This window comes from Phodopus roborovskii, unplaced genomic scaffold, assembly GCF_943737965.1.
Source record: "Phodopus roborovskii unplaced genomic scaffold, PHOROB, whole genome shotgun sequence".
NCBI lineage: Eukaryota > Metazoa > Chordata > Mammalia > Rodentia > Cricetidae > Phodopus > Phodopus roborovskii.
Window position 1 is genome coordinate 10,898,631 of NW_026125489.1, and position 23,982 is coordinate 10,922,612.

Genomic DNA, 23,982 nt, shown 5'->3' on the forward strand with positions numbered 1-23,982 from the left:
AACTCCTATTTACTCAGACGAGCCTGGTTTATCAGTTGAGCCCAGGATGATAATTGCACACGCTAATCGTTTGTCAAGATTACTGACCTTGGGCAGCACTAAAAGTCTGACCACTATTTGCTGTAGCCAAAATCCTCTCTTGATGACCTGTGGCCCAGTCCTGCGAATGCAGTCATCACAAAACATGCTTAGTCCACGTATGACCCTCCCTCCATCCCAACACCTCCCTCTGTGATGCTCAGTAACTCCATGCCCCCAAGTCACAATGAGCAAACCACACAAGAAAACACAACAACAGCAAAAGCGGATCACTTATACCGTCACCCACAATAGCCATCTTGGATTCTATGAGATAGAATCATTGACAATATGAGTGACATCAGCAGAGGGGCTTTTAAATAATGTGTATTTCTTACCATTGGTGCTTTCTGCACCTTTATTTGGATTTAAACGTGCAACGCGCGTTGACTCCTAAATTTTCTCCGTGCAGTACGACTTGGTGACTGTTCCTGACTTCGAGTAATGCTCTCTTGCAGGCATCTCCATAACAATAGAGTCCACTCCCTGGGAAAGAAATGCTTTGAGGGGCTCCACAGCCTGGAGACTTTGTGAGTTGACCTTTGGTTTGTTTCCCTTTTTCCAGTGTTTTCATGAATATTCTGAAGGAATCTAAATGGCCTTAAAGCCAAACTTGATGTTTGGTTTGGTTAATTGCCTGAGCTTTAAACAGATATTTACAGAGGCTTTATCTTCACACACACACACACACACACACACACACACACACACACACACACCACAGAGCTAAACAATAAAACTGAGATTCTATTTTAACCTCTTGAGAGTGGCAAATTAGCCAGAGTAATTAAAGCTAAATGAGATGTTCTCAGGAAACAGTGACTGTGTTTGCTTAGGGACCTGTATTCTCCACCCTAAGAGCAATCCCTCTTGTCAGGGGCACTAATCACCAGTTGTGTGTGAGTTTGGTTCTCTGCAGAAAGAGAAGACAAAGACCCTAAGATTCAGGCCCTTCATAAGGAACAGGGCTCAAGTTCTTTATGAAGCAATCCAAGGGACAATATCACTTGATCACTGATATACGTTGTTGGAATCATTTTTGCAGATACCCTCTTGAGCAACTGTTTTTATCCTGTCTTAGGCCCCACTCAGTTACTTTACCAAGGCTACATGTTTAGCGTGTAGCATAATTGGGAATTCCTTCTTTCTCTAATCTGATTCTGAAATGTAAGTCCATCTCCAGATACTACTTTCAAATAGGTCAAAGTTTCCACTGGACACAGTGACATGTACCTGTTGCCTCAATCTATTCGTGAGACTGAAGCGGAATATCACTTGAGCTCAGCACTCAGAGACTAGTAGGGCAACCTAGTCTCAACAAGCAAACAACAAAACTAGCTCAGACTTTTGTTGGTACTTTTGATAAAAATGAGTCCAGTCTACTGACCATATCCTAGATCCCAGAGCCAAGGCAGAGAGGATCTCATCATCTACATGAAGCACAAGCTTCCTCCCAGTAGAGATAATGATCATCAACGTCTTTCTTGTTGAGTCACTGAAGTACAATGATAAGTATGGGAAGTAAGTTGCAAAAGTTCTGAGTGTAGTAGGAGAGGAAGGTAGTTCCGGGGATATCCTCAAGTCACTTCCCATGTTTAATACTGAAAGGCAAGATATGACACAAAGCCTTGTGATGATGACAAAACCAAGTTTTCTGCCACCACAGGGGACATTGTTCATTTGCATGCAGACTAACAATTTACCCATGGTCAATTTAGTTCCTAACTAGTTCCGGATCAAACTGCTTCCTGAGAGACCATGGATCCTGGGTCTTCTCATAACAAATGAACACCCATACCTCTTCGTCCAGAACAACTTGTCACGACACTTCTCTACGGGTGTCAAAGAGGAACTCATTCAGCCAGGACCTCGATGACATGGGAAAACAGTTTCCATCAGCCACTAGAAAAAGTTAGAACATCTCTCCCACTAAGTAACACTTTCTCATGCTTTTCAGTAGAACAATTAGAGCAAAAGGGAGGGGGGGAAAATCAGCTTTCCTGGTGTTTCCCATAAATCCTTTTCCTGTCCCTAGTCCTGGGTGAGGAACCAGACTTACAGAAAAACATATATACTTACCACACAGTAAAATATTTCAGGACAAAAATCTGTGAATCTTATTGTCTGGCCCCACTTTGCCCAGGGCTACAGAGGATCAGTAAATTGGTTATTCCCAGCCTCTTCCTTTCCCTGACTAGAAAGCCAAGTCCAGTCCTCATTTAATCAGAACAGAGCATCTGGAGAGATTTACAAACAGGAAGAAAATTTATGTCCACAAAAGAGACGAGTTTCCTGCCTGCAGAATAGCTTAAGGATGGCTTGTGCCAGACAAGTAGGAATCTTGATTCATGTCTAACTCAGTCAAATTATCTTTCTCTTAAAATCAAATAGCAATTCTTTTCTACTGGGGAGGGTCTAACCACATCTGATTGCCTTACCAAAAGAGTTTTCTGTGTCATTTGGGAAATCTGCCATTCCCAGGGACCAGACAGCAATTCCTTTTCCATGTGAAGATGTAGGTATAAGGAGAAGTAAGCCTATAAAACATGTGTGAGTAATGGGATTGAAAACCCATTTGTGGCATTACAGAAAGAGAAGTTAATGGTTTGAGATTCTCTGCCCTTCTGTCTCTGTGTATGAGGGAATACTACAGAGCTTTGCCTCACGGACCAACACAAACACGGGACTTGTGCTGATCATGTATGACTCTGGGGAAACTCCAGCCTACATGTTCTCGCTAAGAGTCCTGTGTATCACATAAACCTTTTCAAACACATGTCTAGTCCTGGGTGAGACACAGCTCTCCCCAGGAGCCAGGAACCAGGCAGTTCTCATGTCCTATTTTCTAAATGGGAACAAGAAAGGACTGAAGAGTGTAAACACCATCCCATAATTCTGTGGAGCAGGTGCCAAGGAAGAGTGCCATTGGGAAGGGGTCAGAACCCACCAAGCAACCCTCCTTGGCTGCTGTAGGTCCCTCCCTGTTGTAAATGACCCGCCGACATTGATCCTTGGCTTGAAATTTCTGTTCACTGGTGTCATCATTATTATAATGCAAATGCTTTCAGACTATTGGTGATCAGGGCCCTAGAGATGCTTCAGCAGGTTAAAGCACTTGCTGCTCAACCCAACTGACTGAGGTCCAGACCTGGAACCGACCACTGGAGGGAGAAAACTAGCTCCCAAAACCTGTTCTCTTACTTCTACAAGCATGTTTGGTGTTCATGCGTACACACATACACGTACGCATGCATGCATACATTCTCACATACATGCTCACACATGCACACACACTAAATACAATAAATTGTTTCTTAAAGTATTAGCTGACAGCAAGCCAATAAACTATCTCCTGGAAGAGAAAGAGAAAGAACTTCTATCTATGATATGGGTCCATTGGAATACTTAGCTTGTAAACTGAAGAAATAGAAGTTTAAAGTGAAATACTGAAAATACTGCTTCTTCATTTCTAGAGATTTAAATTATAATAACCTTGATGAATTTCCCACTGCAATCAAGACACTCTCCAACCTTAAAGAACTGTAAGTATTAAACAAAGTTTAATGAATGATCTTCTACTCTTTGTAAATTTATTTTAAAATTGGTGTAATTATCTATCATGTGTAATGACTGAAATTTTTAAGTTCATATAAGTAAGTTCAGCAAACTTGAAATGTTTTAATTGATATCCATAACAGAAGAAATTAGAATTTTTAAATTTATAAATGGCCTCCTATATTTGTATAGAAAACATATTGTATATCTATATAACTGATACATTTTCATTTTTCCTTAGTGATATCTATTCTAGCACCATTTACATTCTTTGTATATTTGTAATACAACTATAATAGAATTTAGCTATTTGTTAAACATTTTTATGAATCTAGACATTTCTGAGTTGCATAAATATAGAGTTATATATATATATATATGAATAATATTGTGTGTCTCTTGTACAGTAATAGATACCAACACATACATTTTATTACATTCATTTTAAATGCTGGGTGAACCTTATTTCATTTTCTAAGCACAATTTCACTTAAGGTAAACTAACTTTCAACCATTCGTTGCACATATTGTGTTTTAGATGATGATTTTTAATTAGTTTTTCCTTGTATATGAAAAAAATAGCTCAAGTAAGTACTGTTCTTGCTCTTGAAAAAAAAAAAAAAAAAAAAAAAACATAAGCCTGGGACCTTATTTCCACAAAGCATAAGGATAGATAAGAGTAGGTTGTTTATAAGGAAAAAGCTTTTGTGGGTTCCACCTCAGAGAGTGCATTTGTATCGGCCCAGTATTGCATTGATAAAGAGGAAGGTGTTCCTAACCTCCGTGTACAGCACAGTCAGAATCACACAAAACCCCAAGATCCTTGACTCTGCTCTCTGCAGTTTAGACTGTATCTGCCCCAACAGCGGCTCTCTGCAGTTTAGACTGTATCTGTCCCAACAGCGGCAATCGATCAATTACTACAGACCCACTGAGCATTTTCCATGCGAGGGGCTTCCTTAAATCTCTAGTTCACTGCAGCTTAAGTCAAGTCTCCCTTCTCTATCTTCAATAAGAATAATCTTAACCCTCTCTCCAAAGATAGCTCGCACTCGAGCTACCGCAACCCACCGGATAGCAACAAAAGGATTCTGCTTTTATAACGTAATATCCTGTTCCCATAAAGCTCCATCAGGATTTGCAGAGAGAGGAAGAGTTTGCGATTCCCTTTGCTCCTCTGCAGTAAATGAGGACACACAGGTTCACCACCAAAGACGCTGATTATAGTTACATGGTGGGACAGAGAGAGCTATTAATACACACACTCACACACACAAACACACACTCACACACGACTTTCTATAATCATTTTTCTCTCTTTCTAGAGGGTTCCACAGCAACAACATCAGGTCAATACCCGACAAAGCGTTCGCAGGCAACCCTTCTCTTGTTACAATGTAAGTGGCCGGTTGTGCTCTTTTTAGTTCTCCTTCCTGACATGTAACAGTTTTAAGTATATTGCACATTTAAATATTGTCTAATTAGTGCTAATTAATTTGTCTTGGTTCTGTCTCGGTGCCTGTACAATCAGTGTACAGAAGTGATCTATATATTATCCTGTTTCATTGATATATTTCATCAGGTTTCAACTAAACACTGAAATGTTACTAAAGGTTGATTTGTCAGGATTTGAGGTGTCTGTTGCCTCACAGACGCCATCTTCGTGTGCCGAGTCACACTCCACAGCTAATCTTTGGTTACCTACATTTTGCAAGGAACAAACCCAATTTTAGCTCATCCAATGGCAGGTCGCTTTAGTCGTTCAGGAACGCAAGCCTAGTACTCTAGAAAAATGAAGTATTGTATACAAGAGGAGGATCTTTGCAAACAATTTACCTTTAATGCAAGTTGCTGGGTGTGAGTTGAATGGAAGGAATAGTGTTTTATGGTCCCTGTCTGTCTGTAAATAAGCCCAGCCTTGAGTCACATCTAAACAAAACTAGGGTGTAATTCTAGAAAGGTGCATGTATTCCAGAATGTGAACTGTAAGGACTTGTACGTTATAGAAACAAAATAGATTTATAGCCACAAAGTATCAATAATTTTGTTTCACACTTAATGCTGATAGATCATTTATTATGCAGCAACATTAAGTAAATGGAAATATGTAATTATTAGGTTGGGTTCTTTTTTTTAGATAAAAGATACCTGTCCAAGGTTTAAGAAAGTGTATTGGCTTTAGTGAGGGGTCTCAGAGCTATCATAGAGAAGGTGAGTAAAGGCAACCTTGAACCTGGTCCTAAGGATGCTCCTTGTCAGGGGTTCCCCCTGTGCTAACTTGAGATCTCGAAAGGCTTTCTAAAACCATGTGGCATTTGTCTCAAAAGAGCTTGAGCCCCCAATTAGCCTTGACAACGGAGGGGGCAGCTAATACACATACAAACAAAACCATTCATCACCTCTGAAATGTCCTGGCAATATTTTGGCAGACTAGGGGTTTTGGGTTCTATTAGTCCTCATTAGAGGGCATTTACATATTAAAAGATTAGTGAATTGCATCGGCTTTGGGGCCCTTTCCTTCCAGCCCCAGGACTGGAGCTTAATCGCTCTTTTGGCATGTTAATACATTGTGAGTGACAGCCCTCGAAGACTTTGGAGGTCCCACTGCTTTCCACGGTTTCCATCTCTGTCGCCACCAGCCCCGTTAGCTGGCGACCCAGCCCTCGTCTCTAACTCTGCAGTCTCCAGCTCCAGCTTCTCCAGCTCCTCTGTTAGTCATTCATTACTCCTTGAACTTTGCTGGTGCAGATGAGGCTGGTCCCCCTGCCCCTCACTGTCACCACAGATGCTCGAAACAGTATCCTTCATGTCACTGTGTTGCTATGAAACAGACATCCAGGATTGCCTGCTTAGGTTAAACACAAACTCCTCACCTGACATCCACAGTCTTCCACAGCCAGCCTTCCTAAGCTATTTCCCCCCAAAGCTCTCCGCAACAGAGCCACGACCAGGCCACCTAAGCTGTGCTTGTAAAACACAAAGATTCCATCCCTGCATGATGGTGACTGGAATCCTTTCATATGTACTTCAAATGGTATTTCGTAATTTTTTTACCCTCTCCCCCAACAAATGAGAGGGCTACCTCCAAAGAACACCAGAACTTTTTCTTTGTACTTGCATTATAGCTGCTTTCCACATGCAAACACATATATTCGTACCTGCCCAGGGCATGTGTATTTGCACAAGTGTATGAGTATAATTATGTGCATGTAAGTACACAGTAGAGTCATGGAAGGTGCACTATGAGGAAGGAAAACTCCATTCTAAGCCATAATGCCGTATTCCAGATGTTACTCTTTTTTTTTTTTTTATTCTTGCACTGGTTCTGGAAAACTCCACACACATATGCATTGTATCTTGATCACATCCAACCCAAATCCCCCCCCCCCCCCATTGCAGCTCTTTTAATGATCACATGGTCCTAAGGGGAAAGAATGGATACGTGGTAGCATCCAAAAGCACTTAGGTGTGCCAGGTGACCAACCATGTGATATGTCGCACTTTGCATTAGCTTCTCCAGATGTTACTGAACCCTTGTTATTATCTTAGCTTAAATTGAGGATCTGGGTGATGATGAGCTCACTGGAGCATGAAGAAAATAGCATCTACACCGTAGACCCAAGGTGTTGTGCAGACCAATTGCTTTGTCAAATAGAAGGTGATGTGCTGTTACTTGCTTTATTCCCACCAGATTCTAAGCTCCTTAGGGCAGGAATATCTTTTCGTTCCTCTTCAACCTCCAGCATTTAGAATAATTTCCAATGGCAGCTTCTTTAATGGGTGAGACTTTAAGTCTCTGCAATGTCTACTTCACAGTTCGAGCATAGTAGACCCTGATTAAGGATTTGTTGTATGGAATTGAACTATCCCAAAGCCTCCGCTAAGAAATCTGTGTGAGGGTCCATGCACAAAGAAGTTTAAAATATTTTGATTACATTAGAAAGTCTATATACAAAAAGTTCCTAAAGTCTTAGAGTCATGACTTATTCAAGAATTTCTTACATTAGATAAATCCCAGAGTATATTACTATATTACTTATTTTCAATAATGTGAAGAGTCCTTTATAGACAGACCCTTCCTTAGATATGGAGATGGATGGGTAGATGATAGATAGATGAACAGATAGACAGATAGATATAAATGGGTAGATAGATGATAGATGATATTAGATATATAGACAGATGAACAGATAGGTAAATGATAGATAATAGGCAGATAGATGATAGATAGATTGATTGATAACTTGAGTTATGTTTTTGTTACTGAGTATTCAGTGGTGGAGGTAGACAAAATCTTTAAGTACAGTTAGTCCATTCATATGCTTTTCTGCTTAGTATCTACCATCCATACTAGTCACGTTTTGTCATTCTACTTTATTCATCCACCCCCAAAGTCTCTTCCCTTTAAATTTTATAAAGATTCCTTCCCCCAAATCTCCTAAAGCAAGCTAGTGAGATGGTTCAGAGGGTTTAGCCTAACAACTTGAGTTTGATGTTGGGAACTCACACCTACAATTTATCCTCTTACACCCATATAAGAACTCACTTTAGTGAGTAGTCCTCCAACGCCACACATACACCATAGCAGGCATTGGTGTGCATAACATGCACACCAGATAAATCCGTAAACATAACAAAAATCTTAAAATGTAAGATGTTCCCTTGAAACTGAGTGATAGGGATGTTAAGTAACCAGTAAAAGCAACAAGTTCACTTAGTATATTTGTTGAAACATATATTCTCTTGGCCATCAGCTTTATTATAACACATTGGTGTTTGGATTTTTCAGACATTTCTATGACAATCCCATCCAATTTGTTGGAATATCTGCTTTTCAACATTTACCTGAACTAAGAACACTGTAAGTGTCTATTTCTCTTAAATGTCGCCACCACCCAACCCATAGTATTGCTGCAAAGACCAAATGATGCTATAGCTTGAGATACTTTAAAAAAAAAATGGTAGTAAAAATGACCCCTTTCTCAAATCGCCTCCAAATAACACTCACATGTTTCTCCTAGGACTCTGAATGGTGCCTCACAAATTACTGAGTTTCCTGACTTAACTGGAACTGGCAACCTGGAGAGTCTGTGAGTATTTGAGTAGACCCTTAGCTTCGCCCAGAACATGCCTTCACTTTGGGACTGATCAACCTCAACATCTGTGAATCAAAACATGTCACTGCATGATGTGGGAATGTAAAAATTATGTCTGGCTTGTGTTTTAACAGGACTTTAACTGGAGCAAAGATCTCATCTCTTCCCCAAGCCGTCTGTGATCAGTTACCTAATCTCCAAGTGCTGTACGTATCAGTAAGGCAATAATGTTGTATAAACAGGCAACTTCCATTTAGGGAGAAAATGGCAGACGGTATCTCAACAGTCCCTGGAAATGGGAGAAAGTTCTTCCCTTGAAGGTCTCCAGAAGGTCATGGTTCCTCCTTTGGGCCAGGCTCTCAGCCATAAACCTGGTAGCCATGATAGCATATTTTTGTTTTCCAATGCAAACAGCTGCCCATTAAAGTTGAAGTTGCCATGCATTTCCCTTTAGAAAATGAATTTGAACAAGCCATAATACTGAATTTCCTCTTCTAAAGGTTTTTTCAGAATACAACAGAACAGCATAATGGGTCAACAGCCCACTATTAATGTCAAAAACAAAACCATCAAACAGTCACCAACCTCAATAGGGAGACTACATATCCTTTGGTGCAGTTATGGATAGTGTGTTCTAATCTTCCATCTGGTAGTCAATCAGCTTGAATGTTATTTCTATTGACTTAAATCTCACTTTGCCCCTGCCTTCCCCATGTTTCCTTAAAAAAAAATAGTTTATAGGGGTTTGAATAGCCTTGTTTTGACATTCAGCATTGCTTTTTCTGTATACTCCACTCAGCCCTCTGGTTCTCTGGAGCATTGTTGGGACTCTAAATAAAAGGACCCTCACTGTCTCACAAAATGCTTCTTCTCTTGTGGAATAGACACCGCACTCAGCTGTCTGTCATTTCAGCATAGGCTCCTCTTAGTATGATGTGGGCGCTATGCAGGAGGGCTGGTCGACTGCGTGATTTTGCCCTTCCTCATCGTCCCCAGGCTACTCTGTCACTGCAGACGCTCAGTGACAAGCTGTGCCTTAGCAGCACACAGGAGGGTTTGTCACTCACAAATGTCTGAAGGAGTATAAAGCAAGCCTTGTCCTCACAGCCCACATTCCCCTATGAGGTGTAGCTACAGACAAAGGAATTGAGCATCTGGGGTGTATATATCAAAGTCTCACTGCAGGAAAGCAACACAATTGCTTGTTTACCTTTATCTTGTACATGCATGTTTACATGCATAAGTCACAGCACATGTATTGGGATCAGAGGACAACCTCAGGTACTCTTTGTTTTTCAAGACAGGGTTTACTCTCTGTAGCTTTGTAGACCAGGCTGGCCTCAAACTCACAGAAAGGTGCACCTGCCTCTGCCTCCCGAGTGTTGGGATTATAGGCGTGGGCCACTACTGCCTGGCTTACAGCAGGTACTTTTAATCACTGATTGTCTCTCCAGCCCTACACTAGCGTTTCTTAATGAAACTAGTAAAGGATACACAAAGCCATCTATTTTCTGCTTACAGATTGTTAGGGCTAACATGGGTCAATACCATGAGAGGGATTTCACATACTGTAGCTGATAAGTAGGGAGTCAGGGTTTAAATTGTGTTGTTCTGTGCTGCATATGGAACTAACAGCCAGGTCCATCCAGAACCATGGAGATGGAGGAAGGCCACCTGGAAGACCAGTTAGGAACAAAGGCTCCAAAGCATAGCTTCCAAGTTCTTCTCCCTTCTTGGGTTCAGTTTCCGAGACTATGAAATGAAAGAGCCGCTTCCTTCAGATGATAATCCTAAGGGTTAAATGACTACGCATCAGACCCTTAGAGCTCAGTTTAGGGCATGGTGGGTGCTTGGTCAGTGTTGGTTTGCCCCAGATATTTTTGTATGCCATTACTCTTTCTGCAAAATACTGCTTCTTCTTTGGGGGCGTGTGGTGTTTGCATGTGTACGTGTGTACGCACATGTGCACACGCATATAGATGCCAGAGGTCGACACTGGGCATTTCCCTCAATCGCTCCCCATTATACCTTTTTAAACTTTTGATATCTGTGTTTCTGTGTAGGCCTGTGTGTGAGCACACATGTGTGCTACCAAGAACGTAAAGATTAAAGGACAACTTGTGATAGTCAGCTCTCTCTGATGTGCATTCAGGGGCAACCACTTTCCCCCCACTGAGACGTCTTGCCCAACCCCTCCATCTTAGTGATTTGAGACAAGGTCTCCTCACTAAACAAGAATTAGTGGCTAGCAAACGCCCCGGAAACTCCCCGCCTCTGTGTCACAAGCGCTCCACAGAGCCATCTGCCCAGCTCCAAGGTATTATTCTTAAGCCAGCCATGGTAGCACATGTCTGTAGTCTCAACATTAAGGAAAGACGTGTAAAAGACCACAAGTTGGAGGCTACAGAGAAACTCCAGAGCCATATGGGCTATGGAATAAGTCTGTCTCAAGCGAGTAAACAAGCAGAAAAAATACTATGCCTTCTTGCTGGGGGTTGAATTATGTGTCCGTACATGAACACATTAATGATGGCATCTTCCGGTTCTCAATATTCCAGCCACAATATTCATTTAATTTTTTTTTCATGACATCCCTGAAAAATAGATAAGGCAGTTATCTTCTAAGAAGAAAATCAAAAAGAAAGAAAACCAATCAGTGTTCTGGCCACCATGCTAACCAAGAGAAACTTACTAGTTTTGATACTAGAATCCAGGACCTTGATCTCTGCTATAGAGTCTTTTGGGAGCATTGGTGTGAGAGCTACCATCCTGTGTTTTTTTTTTTTTTTTTTTTTTTTTCAATTAATGTACACGATTTCATTGTGAGTATTTATTGCCCCTACCTGGTTTTACCTTCATAGAAATCACCTAGCCCATGAAACTGGGCTAAATGTGTGCTCTCCACCTACTAGCTGGTAATCTTATGTGAGTCATTCCTTTCTCATAAGGACACCCACAGTGTCACTGCCATAAGGCAATGACAGGACTCAATTAAGTAAAGCTATAAAGAGGGTGCCACTATACATGGAATGCGCTTCATGCCTTCAACCCTGAAATCGTTGAGTAAGGAGTGGATGGAATGCAACACTATGTCCTTGTGTAGAGGTTTTATATACTCCCTCCTAAGATACAGTGAGACTGAAAAGGTGGCACTGATCAGCCTACAATCCCAGCTACTTGGGAGAGTGGAGGGGGGGGAAGACTCCAAGTGCAACACCTGCCTGGGTTGAACAGTATAAACATGACAAGTCCCCTGGGCAGCCTGAAGAAAGAATTAATCAAATCATTCTCATCTTTGAGATAGCGCATCCATTTTCATGTAGTTGTTGCTTTTCAAAGCTACATGGCGCACATTGTTAAACGGGTATATTTTGCATAGATGTCCAGGTTTTCCATTTGTTCGCTTTGGTGTGTGTGTGTGTGTGTGTGTGTGTGTGTGTGTGTTTAAGGGAAAGGGAGTGACCTTTCAAACCTCTGGTATTTGTACTCAGCGACAATTTTGTTTGAATTACTTAAGTGTACCAGTTGAACTCTTCCTGTATAAAACCCATCCATTCAATAAATGTAAGATAAATTGATCAATTATAAGGATAGAATAATTGAAGAGCCTCTTACAAAATACTACTGGTTTTTTTTTCAGTTTTAAGAATTAGAATCAAGCATGAAAATGCTTAGTTGATTAGTTGATAACTTTCAAAACTTGAGACAAGATTTTTTTCCCTCTGTTACTCTATCTACCAGTTTTCTTTCTTTCTTTTCTTTTAACTTTCTGCAAATTACCATGGCTTGTTTTACATTAGTCCTATTATAATATAAATATATCCAGATGTTTCTGTTATTCTGTAATTTGTTGAGCTTTGGCTGAAACCTCTCTTAGATCTCCCCCCCCCCCCCCCCGTCGTGGTGATTGATTTCAAAGTTAGTGCTATGTTTTGAATGGTTTGGTTTGGTTTCTAAGTTGATTAGGAAAGAACCAGCAATGACTTGTGTTAGCTGTAGAGAAATAGCAGCTTCCAGAGATGGGGGCTCGGGCATTTAATTTAATCTATACTCATTTCAGTAAGATAAGAGCTGGGACACTGTAGATTGTCACTAACAAAATAAATAAATTCATTAGGTAAATTATTTAAATCAATTAAAGAAGTATACCAGTTACATTTCAGTAAATATTTGAACCTATTGCCTAATCCAATAATGCCCGTGTCTACCTGCTGCATGTCAGGCTGTGGAACTGTCACAGTTCGCCTTGGAGGGGCATGTCCTCCTGAGAGGAAAGGAGAGGAAGACATGCTTTCTTAAGACTAATGCATAACTGGCTTTTCTCTTTCTCACCTTTTGCTTTTCAGAGATTTGTCTTACAACCTGCTCGAAGACTTACCCAGCTTGTCAGGCTGCCAGAAACTTCAGAAAATGTACGTCTTTGAAAGGTCTCTAAGTCACCCAGCTAAAAAAAAGTCAAAAGCCCAAACTCACGTTTTTCAGGGTCATGGGTTACTTTGCCCCGTGGCTTGCTGGCAACACGGTGGCATTTGGCCTTCTTCCACACTCGAGGCTTGACAGTGCAGAGTGCCTAGAGAGTTGGGCAGTGGTACCTTTCTCATTCGTGTATGTAATAGCAATAGTCTGTGAACACCAGCTCTTCTCCTTTGTTTCTCCCAACTCAATGTAACAGGGAACTGGGTGAATCTGGGCTTGAGAACTTTTCCTTTTTCATGCAGACAAGGTCTCAGGCAGCCCAGGCTGGCACTGATCTCCTCCTTTGATTCCTGTCTCTGCCTCCCACGTGCTGGGATTACAAGTGTGCGCCATACAGGCTAAGTTCTCTTCTTTTTCGAATGCAATGAAACTCACACTTCCCGTGGGCGGTGCTACTCTTGAACATGGTGGGGCTTGGGTTTATTTCATGACAGTCATGTCCACAGGACAGCCGCCCATGGCACATTTGTCACTTGAGGTGCTGTGGACTCTTCTTGTGCACTTCAGAGTTTAAAGCTACTTCCTCTGCAAATACATCAGCCACGCCGCTTTCTACTCACGCTTCCACTGAGCAAGCACCTTCCATTTCGTGTTCCTCTCACAGCCCTTGGGTGATGAACGATGGCTGGAGAGATGGCTCCACACGTAAAAGGACATAGTGCTCTTTCGGGAGAGCAGAGTTAGGGCTCCAAGCACCCACACCGGGTAACTCTCAACCACTTCCAACTGCAGCTCGGCGGGTCAGCAGCACTGGCTCAGGCGCACACACCCATACACAGATACGTGATTGCAAATAGACATGAGCCTTCTGAAGACCTTCAGTGAATACAGCAAGGGCCCAGGGAGCTGTGAAAGGAAAAGGCCCTCAAATGTTTCTTCGTATTGTTGGTTTGGGGTTCTGTTTGCTTTGCTTTGCTTTGGGGAGTGGTGTGTGTGTGTGTGTGTGTGTGTGTGTGTGTGTAGCAGAGGCAGGGGGAGAGAGGACAGGTGTGCATGTACAAGACCACACATGTAGACATCAAAAGCCAACTTTGGGAAGTAAGTTCTCTCCTTCCAATTTTACTTGTAGCCCAGGGGTGAGGGAGACTCAAAGGCAAGTGAACAGGCTTGTGTAGCAAGCACCTTTACAGACGATATCGTCTCAAGGGACCCTGTTACGTTCTCTTTTGAGGAAAGGTCACGTGTATCCCAAGCTGGCCTCTGTTTTCCACTTCCTGGGGGCTCTGCACTATCATACTTGGTTTATGCAGTGCTGGGAAGAGAGCCTGGGCCTTCAAGCATGCTAAGTCGCTCATCATTCTTCCCACTGAATGATGGCAGCATACATGAAGATTATTTTATTCTCTTGAGGGAACCAGCTTCCTTGACTGATAGCCAACGCTCATTTGAATGTAAAAAAATGCAGGGTTATTTATTAAACAAACAAACAAATGATGTTCTGGTTGAGAGACAGTCTCGCTTCCCGAAAGATAGTCAGACTCCCTCTGCTGCTTTGGTTAAGGACATGCAACACTGGTATGAAAAGTTCTCTGAAGTTGTTGGAAACGTTAACGCTGATGTCAGTCCTTGGCCCTCTTTCGTTTCAGTGACCTGAGGCATAATGAAATCTACGAAATTAAAGGTGGCACTTTCCAGCAGTTGTTTAACCTCCGCTCTCTGTGAGTACCACCTCCCGCATCCCATAGCATTGAGTTCCTCTCCATGTTGGACCTCCCAGATTTTTATTTCAGGGTGTGCTTTCGTTGTTGTATCACTGTATGCTCATTTTCTCTTTAAAAAAATACAAATATTTAGCTCTCATCACTTCCAGGAAAAAAAAAATTTTTAGAAGTAGTAAATTTGTACCCAGGCATAATGTGTACATCTTTAATCAAAGTACTTGTAAGGCAGAGGCAAGTAGATCTCTGCAGGTACCAGGCTAGCCAGAGGTGGGTAGTAAGACCCTCTCAAATATAAGATTTAAAAATTTAAGATAGGAGTCATGGATTTGAGATTATGCTCTCAGCCAGTCCTCTAAAATGCACTCTTGATGCAGAAGAGAGAGGGATAACCTGCTCCAAAGCTTGCATAATTCCTGTCTGCAGGCTGAGAATTTACACACACACACACACACACACACACCATACCAATTCCAACACAAAGCAAAATAAAACACTCCCACCTCAAAACAGTCAGCGTGATTGTGTGTTCATTCAGTGTGTGTATGTGTGTGTGTTTTAAAAATCACCTGGGTTTGACAGTGAGATATTTTAACTCCGGGACTTCATCTATCTGGAGAGTAGAGCCTGGAATTCTATTTTAGCAAATTCACTCTGGCATGTCCAACCGTTGTAGAAAATGCTTTTGTTTCTCTGGCGATCAATTTGTAAATATTTAATTTTGTTTTTGATTTAAAATGGTGTAAGTATTTCAGCCCGTAAAGTGTTTGCCATGCAAGCAGGAGGATGGGAGTTCAATTCCTAGACGCACAGGAAAAGCCTTGTGCAGTTGCGTGTGTGTGCGCGCTCGCACACACACACACACACACACACACACACACACACACACACACACAGAGTTATCCCAGTGTGGAAGACAGGGACCAGGGACAGGTAGAGCTCGATGAAGTAAGCTGGAGGTCAGTGAGACACCCCATCTCAAAAAACATGGTGGATGGCATTTGCGGAAAGGTACCTGAGATCGTCCTCTGGCTGGAAGGAGGAAGATCCCCGTAAAATTTTCAAAGGAGACCATCACTATTCAGTGAGTTCAGTTCACTGAAGTAACTCAGGGACCCGGTGTCATACACTTACAGGACCCAAGAAACTTCCAGTTTTCCCAGATGCCCACTTCTTACTTAGTAATGTCTTAGACAGCGAAAAAGGAAAATCTCAGCAGAAGAGCCCTTTCTAGCGTTTGCAAGGCTCTCACTTAGATCCCCAGCATCAAGGAAGGAAGAAAGGAAGAGAGAGAGAGGTCTTAAATTCAAAGTTCTTTTTTAAAAATGAACTTTTCTCTGACAATTCATCAGTTCTTGTCTCTGATGAATTATCTGGAGAGGCCTTTGCCGCGATTTTATTCCTCCTAAGCCATCTTCACGTTTTCATGTATGTATGGCCGTAGATTTCATTTCTCCACAAAATATTTTTCCTTGCTTTGAAATATTTTACTTCTGACAAGTTTCCCCCTTTTTTTACTTAGATCCCAGCCCAGTATTTACTTGTCTGCATTTGTTACTGAGAATTTTCTTGAAAACACCTCTGTTTATTTCAGGGCCTGATATTTATGGATGACGTGCACAAATTGTCGGTTGAGTTTTGCCATGTATCCAGGATCATTTCATAATTTAAAATGTACTTTTCTGTCAGGGGAACAGAGTCTGAAGTTTGCCTCTTCCTAGTTCTCTCTCTCCATTCATTTTAGAAAAACAGTAAAAAAAATAAATAAAATAAAATAAAACTGTGTCCATGATAAAGTCAACCTTGTTAGCAAGAAGAGAATAAAAACTAAAATATCTACCTGATTACTTCAAATAGGGCTGATTTAAAGTTCTGTCTGGTGTCATTTTATACCATTATATCTGAAGAGGAATTTGATGAGCTGGCTATTCCTTATTTGAATGGAAATTAAATTTGGGTAGAGACTGGATTCGATAAAATGTCATGTGTTCTTTTTAACATAATCTTCTTGTTTGCCTTTAAAAAAAAAAACAGGAACTTAGCTTGGAATAAAATTGCCATTATTCACCCCAAGGCATTTTCTACATTGCCATCTCTAATAAAGCTGTGAGTATTTAATTTCTTATTTATGGGATGTCTGTCAGTAATTAGTGACCATTTATCAGTGAAAATGTTAGTTTTTTGAAGTCACTCCCAATGCATAGCCAGTGGTCTGTGTTCTCCTGCCTAGAGCTATGCCCTGGCCAAGGAAGAGTCCCTGGCTTCTCTGGGGCCATATGAGAACTTATGTGGATGACTGAAGATTTGAGTGACAGCTGAGGCTGCTTATTCAATTGAAATTGTTCATTTTTGCTGAGAAATTGAGCAGAATGGAATTAAGTTGGCAATTCCTTTACTTGTTCCCTCTTCTACCCTCTATACAGAAGAGGCGAGAAGGAAGGAAGTGAGCACCTAAACTTTTCACTGGCTGCTCTATCACTTTGCACATAAATGTATATTTCCCCTTGATTTTAGCTGCCTCCACCTGGCAAAATGAGGCCAAATAGAGAAGAAATTTTTTGTTGTTTCTTAGAGACAGGGTTTCTGTGTGTAGCCCTGGCTGTCCTAGAACTTGCTCTGTAAACTAGGCTGGCCTCAAACTCACAGAGATCCACCTGTCTCTGCCTCCCCAAGTGCTGGGCTCAAAGGTGTGCACCACCACTGCCCAGCCAAATATAAAATCATTTTAATGCGTTCAAAATGCCCCCTTCCATTTCTGATTGTAAATAGAAAAGCTATCAGAAACTGAAACCCAAATAGTTAGTTTTGCCATTAAGAGTAAGGTCTCTGCTTAGAAGTTTTTATTGAGCGGTTTAAGCATCTTTGGGCTGCTTTTGTAAGCGTAAACATTCTATGCTAATGTAGACCACTAAAAGCCAATTGTCTGATGTTTTGCAGGGACCTCTCATCCAACCTCCTGTCGTCTTTCCCCATAACTGGGTTACATGGTTTAACTCACTTAAAATTAACAGGAAATCATGCCTTGCAGAGCCTGATACCATCTTCAAACTTCCCAGAGCTCAAGTGAGTTTGTCATTGAAACTAATAAGATACATTTGTGGTCATGCGAAAGAATAGACATGTTATAGTTTATGAGGTCACAAGACCCTTTTGAATTGCATTTCATGCCCTGAGTCCCCCAGCCCTGGAACCCTGTTAGGGCAAGCCTGACGTGGGAGATTGTCTTCCTGACCACATTTCCTTTCCCTCTCAAAGGTGCCTCCTGGAATCACAGAGTTCATGGAAAGAGTTTAAAAAGCATTGATCCATGGGATATATGCTGGGCCGTGTAATTAAATAATGCTGTAACATCACTACACTCCTATTTATGATATTTGACTCATCTAGCATGCATGTGTTGCAATAAAATGTACTAAATTAATGCCTGTTTGAGGGGACAGTGCTCCTTAAAACCTGCTATGCTTATTAACAAGGAAGGAGTGTTTTAAAGATTCTGTGCATACATATATATGTCTTAAACCACAGTGCTGTCTATGTATCTTTAAAACCAAGAGAGTTATAGAGCCCCAAAAGATAGTAGAGAAAAAAATTATATTTCAAAATGACATCTTAAACAACATTTTTATGTTGACTTTTCTGGGCTATGTTTCGTGTCCTCTAAGTTATTAGAATTCTACATCTGCACAGACATTTATGGCATACTTTAGTGACTTAACATAATCTTGCCACAATTTTCCTACCATTTCATTTTAGTTCATTTTGTCCGTTTCTTACCATTCATTCATTTTATTACGGGAGTTTTCCATCATTTAAATCACATCACTCAACTGTAAACATTTCATGATGGTAAATTTTAATAACTATGACCACAGGCTTTATCACCAGAATGGACACCTTTATTCAAATAGCATTTATTTTGAATTCTTTATTTAGGCTGGACTCCAAAAGCAGAATCATTGGGTGAAAAGATAAACATTATGTTTCATGATCTCCCTTTTTCGAGTGTTACTTTTTTTGTTGTTTTGTTTTGCCTTCTTTCTTTAAAGGATTATTGAAATGCCTTATGCATACCAGTGTTGTGCCTTTGGAGTATGTGAGAATGTCTATAAAATTTCTACTCCATGGAATAAAGGTGGTAACAACAGTGTGGACGACCTTCATAAGAAAGACGCTGGGCTACTGCAAATTCAAGGTAAGAACTGCTGTCCTGGTGAGGAAATTGTAGCCAGAGAGGTCTCTGAGACAGACCACGGAAAGTTAAGGCGTCTCCATGTAATTGCTCAGCAAACGGAGAGTCAGTATTACTTTGTAAAGACTACAAAGGACAGAAAGAGTTGCCATCTATCCTGTGGGTGAATTCCTGGCATTTGGATTTATTGGCTCCTCCTCTGCATACACAGTCCTCAAAAGTGATTACTATATCAATTTTTCCATACATTTTTTAGACAATCCTATCTTTTTTGTTTTTGTTTTTGTTCTGTTTTGTTTTTTACAAATATCCTTCTGCACTTGTTTCTCTGGAAGAGAAAAAAAAAAATCCATGCTTATTTTCCTGGCCTGGAGAGAGTAGGGGTTGGGGGTAGACGGATAGACATTTTTAATTCTTCCATATTCAAGCAGAAAGGCCTAAGAATTCAGCTTCTGGACCAACCAATTCCCAATGGTGTTCTTCTAGTCCCCCCACAGGGGCGTCTGTCAAGAAGGTGAAATGAGGTCATGTCTGTACAGCCCTTGGCTTTGCTTGCAGTAAGACGTTACTTAAACAGAACGCAATGCGTCTCTACCACACCTGTGGGGATGAAGAGGTGCCCTGGGCAGCACCCCCTCCATTCCCTGCCAAACTTGCGAGTTTGCACAAGGCCTAACAGAATTAGCTGCTCGTCCTTGGGGCCTTGGTGATTTGCTGATTCCAAAGTGTGATTCAGGTTGTCTGCGAGTTTCCTTAACTCTTCCACTCGCCTAACCCCTGAAGGAGCTAACACCTTGTTTGTTGCTTGTTTGATCGCTTTAGGACACGCAGCATGGATTCTTGCTCTTCTTCTTCCTCTAGTTTTGACCCCTCTTGTCCCCTTAACTCTAGTCATGTCTATGTTTACTCATTAAAAATTAAAAATGAAAAAACATAGAGCCCAGCATGTTCTAGACACTCCATGGGACTGCATAACAGTACCGTTCATGGGATTTATTTTCAAGGTCAGTTATTCTCAACCATGGTGTATCAAATAACACCAAAGGGTTTGTAAAAATAGTGATGCCAGAGCTGGGGAGGTAGCTGAGGGAATGAAGTGTTTGGTGCCCAGGCACGAGGGTCTGAGTTAAGATCCTCCAATGCCCACCATTTTAAAACGTGAGATGTGGCAGCTAGCACCTGAAACCTGAGTGCTGTGGGTGATCAGCCAGCCCAGCTGAATGGGTGAGTTCCAGGTTCAGTGAGAGAGCCTGTCTGAGAAGGTAACGAAGAGTAGGTATGAGCATCCAACACCTACCTATGACATCCACATGTGTCCCTTTGATCACAAGCTTGTACGCACGCGTGTGCACACACACACACACACACACACACACACACACACACACACATACATACACACATACATACACACTGGTGCCCAAGTCTCACACGAAACCAAGAAAATGTGCATCTTTAGGAAAAGTGCACTAAATTTAGAGGATCATTTCCTAAAACGATTGTAAGAAGAGTTCTTAATTGGTCTAGACAATAAAAAGCCAGAGTCAGATACGGAGGGAAATGCTGCTGCTGCAAGATCAAAGAGAAGGAGCGATTTCCTGTTTCTCCCTGCTTATATCCTGTTTCTGCCCGCCTACCTCACTTCCTGTCTCTCTGTACAGACCTCCAGGCCTCTATGGTTAGCTAGTGGCTAGCTCCATTCTCTGCCCCCAGACAGGCTTTATTTGTGCAAGCAGGATATCATCACAGTGCCTTGCTATTACTTTGTCTCTTGTTACACAGAATTACCAAACTGCTTTTCCATCCAACATTTGTGCTATAGCTATTGTAGAACTAGAAAAATTGTTCTCTCTTTTGTCTTTTTGTTTTGCTTTCCTTTCTCTTCCCCCTCCTTCCTGAGGCAGGGTTTCTCCGTGCAACAGTCCTGGCTGCCCTGGAACTCGCTTTGTAGACCAGGCTGACATGTAACTCAGAGATCTTCCTGCCTCTGCCTCCCGAGTGCTGGGATTAATGATATGCGCCACCAACGCCCAGCTCCTCTCTCCCATCTTAAAGGAAGTTCTGAGAGGTTCTGGAGACCAAACCTAGGGCCTTGTGCATGCTAAGCAAATATTCTACCACTGAGCTACATCCCAAGTCCGTAGAAAACTATAAAATGTGGTTCCTACCCTGGATTTAGGTCTGTGAAATTTAGGGCCATCACACACTCCAGGGAACAACGGAATCAGAGGGCTTGGGTATTTCACTCTGAGTACAGGACCATTCCTCCTCACCCGCAGGTATGCTGGAACACTGGCTGAGTAGGTTAAATAGAACATCCACAAGGGACTTTCTAAGGGACCTACAGCAAAGTCTTGCCTTTATTTCTCTTTGTGACAATTCCTGTGTTGCGGGCAACCCTAGTCTCTCCTCTTGAGAGAACTAATGGCTGCAGGGTTTCTCATTCCTGCAGATGAGCGGGACCTTGAAGAGTCCCTTCTTGACTTCGAGGAAGACCAGAAAGCCCTTCATTCGGTGCAGTGTTCACCATCTCCAGGTGAGAGAGACTGCAAAACTGTTGGCATCAAGGACCACTTGGACTCTGAGGCTTTAGGCCACTGTGGCTACACTTCAGAAGCAAACTCTGCCACCTCATGGCTCATCACTGTCCCTGACAGCCCAAGCTCATAAAATGCAAACAAGCTTCATTCACTAGAATCATTTTCCATTCGCAAGTAGAACTTCGGTGGCAAACTGTTGATTCATGCTAACACACACTAAAAACTTGGCATATACTCAAAGGCATAAATGATTTAGAAGGTGATATTGATATTTAGCATGGAATAATACTCCATAGTCTTGCTCTGTATAATCAATAGATATTTTTAATAATTTAGATGTTTTTCTATAACTATTTAGGGTCTTGGAATTTAGCCCAATAATAAAATATTGTATTAACATGCTCACAACTCATCTCTGGCCTGCTCATGGCAGCCCACTCCTTTAGTCCCTACCCTACTCTTCCGAGGCATATGCAGATGGTTTTCATTGAGCTCAAGGCCAGCCTGGTCCACATAGCTCCAGAGCAGCCATGGCTATGTAGGGAGGCCATAGCTTTCAAAAAAATGTGAAAATGAATAATATACAAATGTGTATTTAAAATACTGAATTCAGGCCAGGCAGTGGTGGCACACACTTTAATGTCAGTACTCGGGATGCAGAGACAGATGGATGTCTGTCAGTTCGAAGCCAGCCTGGTCTACAGAGCAGGTCCCAGGACAGGCTACAGAGAAACCCTGTCTTGAAAGAAAAAAAAATAATTCATTAAATTTTCCTTTTTTAAAAAAGTGGATGATTTAGTGATTGAAAAGCATTGAATAATGTTGTGTTTCCAATAAATAAGCGTTCCTTGCTCCCTAAGACTTCCATGAAATGCACACTCTGGCTACTCACACTGTGTCTCACATGAACTTTACCTCCCAGTCTCTTTCTTGGACTGTGGAGCCATAGAAACTATTCTGAAGGTCTTGGTGAGAAATCCAGGTGACCTGGCCTTTTCACATTGTCCACACTGCTGTGTCTTTGGAGTGGATTTTCCCTCTTTTGTTTTTCTATGTATCCTCTGGGAACACAAGAACCTGAGGCGTGGATGGGTCAGAGCTATGGAAACTCCCAAGTGGTCCTCATGCTAATTTAAGAAACAGGAACTAGCCATGTGGGGCACTGTGGTTACAATGTTACTGTTACTGACCTCCTCTTCTTGGCCAGTTTGCTACATCTCTAGACCCAATCTCATACAGTATCTCTCTCTTGCTTTGACCCTCAGGTCCCTTCAAGCCCTGTGACCACCTATTTGGTAGCTGGCTGATCAGAATCGGAGTCTGGGCAATCGCGGTGCTGGCACTTCCCTGTAATGCCTTGGTGGCGTCAACGGTGTTCAGAACCACCCTCTACATCTCTTCCATAAAACTGTTAATTGGGGTGATAGCGGTGGTGAACATGCCCATGGGAGTCTCCAGTGCTGTGCTGGCCATTGTGGATACATTCACTTTTGGCAGTTTTGCGCAACACGGTGCATGGTGGGAAGATGGAGTTGGTTGCCAAGTCGTTGGTTTCTTGTCTATTTTTGCCTCAGAGTCATCAGTTTTCCTGCTCACTCTGGCAGCCCTGGAACGTGGCTTTTCTGTCAAATGTTCTTCAAAGTTTGAAACGAAAGCTCCCCTGTCGAGCCTGAAGGTGATCATATTGCTGTGTGTCCTGTTGGCCCTGACCATTGCCACTGTCCCCTTGCTGGGAGGCAGTGAGTACAATGCCTCGCCACTCTGCTTGCCCTTGCCCTTCGGGGAGCCCAGCACCACAGGCTACATGGTGGCTCTCGTCTTGCTCAACTCCCTCTGTTTCCTCATAATGACCATTGCATACACCAAGCTCTACTGCAGTTTGGAGAAAGGAGATCGAGAGATTCTTTGGGACTGTTCTATGGTGAAACACATTGCTCTGTTGCTCTTTACCAACTGTATCCTTTATTGCCCTGTGGCTTTCTTATCCTTCTCCTCTTTGCTAAACCTCACATTTATCAGTCCCGAGGTAATTAAGTTTATCCTTCTAGTGATCATCCCTCTTCCTGCATGTCTCAACCCCCTTCTCTACATCGTCTTCAACCCCCATTTTAAGGAGGACATGGGCAGCCTAGGGAAGCAGACCCGTTTCTGGACGAGATCGAAACACCCAAGTCTGCTATCCATTAACTCTGATGATGTTGAAAAACGGTCCTGTGACTCAACCCAAGCCTTGGTGGCCTTTACGCATGCCAGCATAGCCTATGACTTGCCTTCCAATTCTGGGTCATCGCCAGCTTATCCAATGACGGAAAGCTGCCACCTTTCTTCAGTAGCGTTTGTCCCGTGTCTCTAGGTAATATGGGAGGGGAACATTTGCAAAAGTTGGAAAC

General features: G+C 42.0%; 1 protein-coding gene across 1 annotated transcript in view; it reads left to right on the forward strand.

Annotated features, from left to right (window-relative positions):
• Positions 1–23,982, forward strand: part of Lgr5 (leucine rich repeat containing G protein-coupled receptor 5) — a 114,176-nt gene extending 90,194 nt beyond the window's left edge. Inside the window, exons 6-18 of the mRNA XM_051176226.1 lie at positions 537–608; positions 3,552–3,620; positions 4,959–5,030; positions 8,423–8,494; positions 8,655–8,723; positions 8,864–8,935; positions 13,076–13,141; positions 14,792–14,863; positions 16,898–16,969; positions 17,801–17,926; positions 18,910–19,055; positions 21,505–21,588; positions 22,858–23,982. Coding sequence (XP_051032183.1) covers positions 537–608; positions 3,552–3,620; positions 4,959–5,030; positions 8,423–8,494; positions 8,655–8,723; positions 8,864–8,935; positions 13,076–13,141; positions 14,792–14,863; positions 16,898–16,969; positions 17,801–17,926; positions 18,910–19,055; positions 21,505–21,588; positions 22,858–23,945 — 2,080 coding nt within the window. The 3' untranslated portion in view covers positions 23,946–23,982. The remainder of the gene's footprint in view (positions 1–536; positions 609–3,551; positions 3,621–4,958; positions 5,031–8,422; positions 8,495–8,654; positions 8,724–8,863; positions 8,936–13,075; positions 13,142–14,791; positions 14,864–16,897; positions 16,970–17,800; positions 17,927–18,909; positions 19,056–21,504; positions 21,589–22,857) is intronic.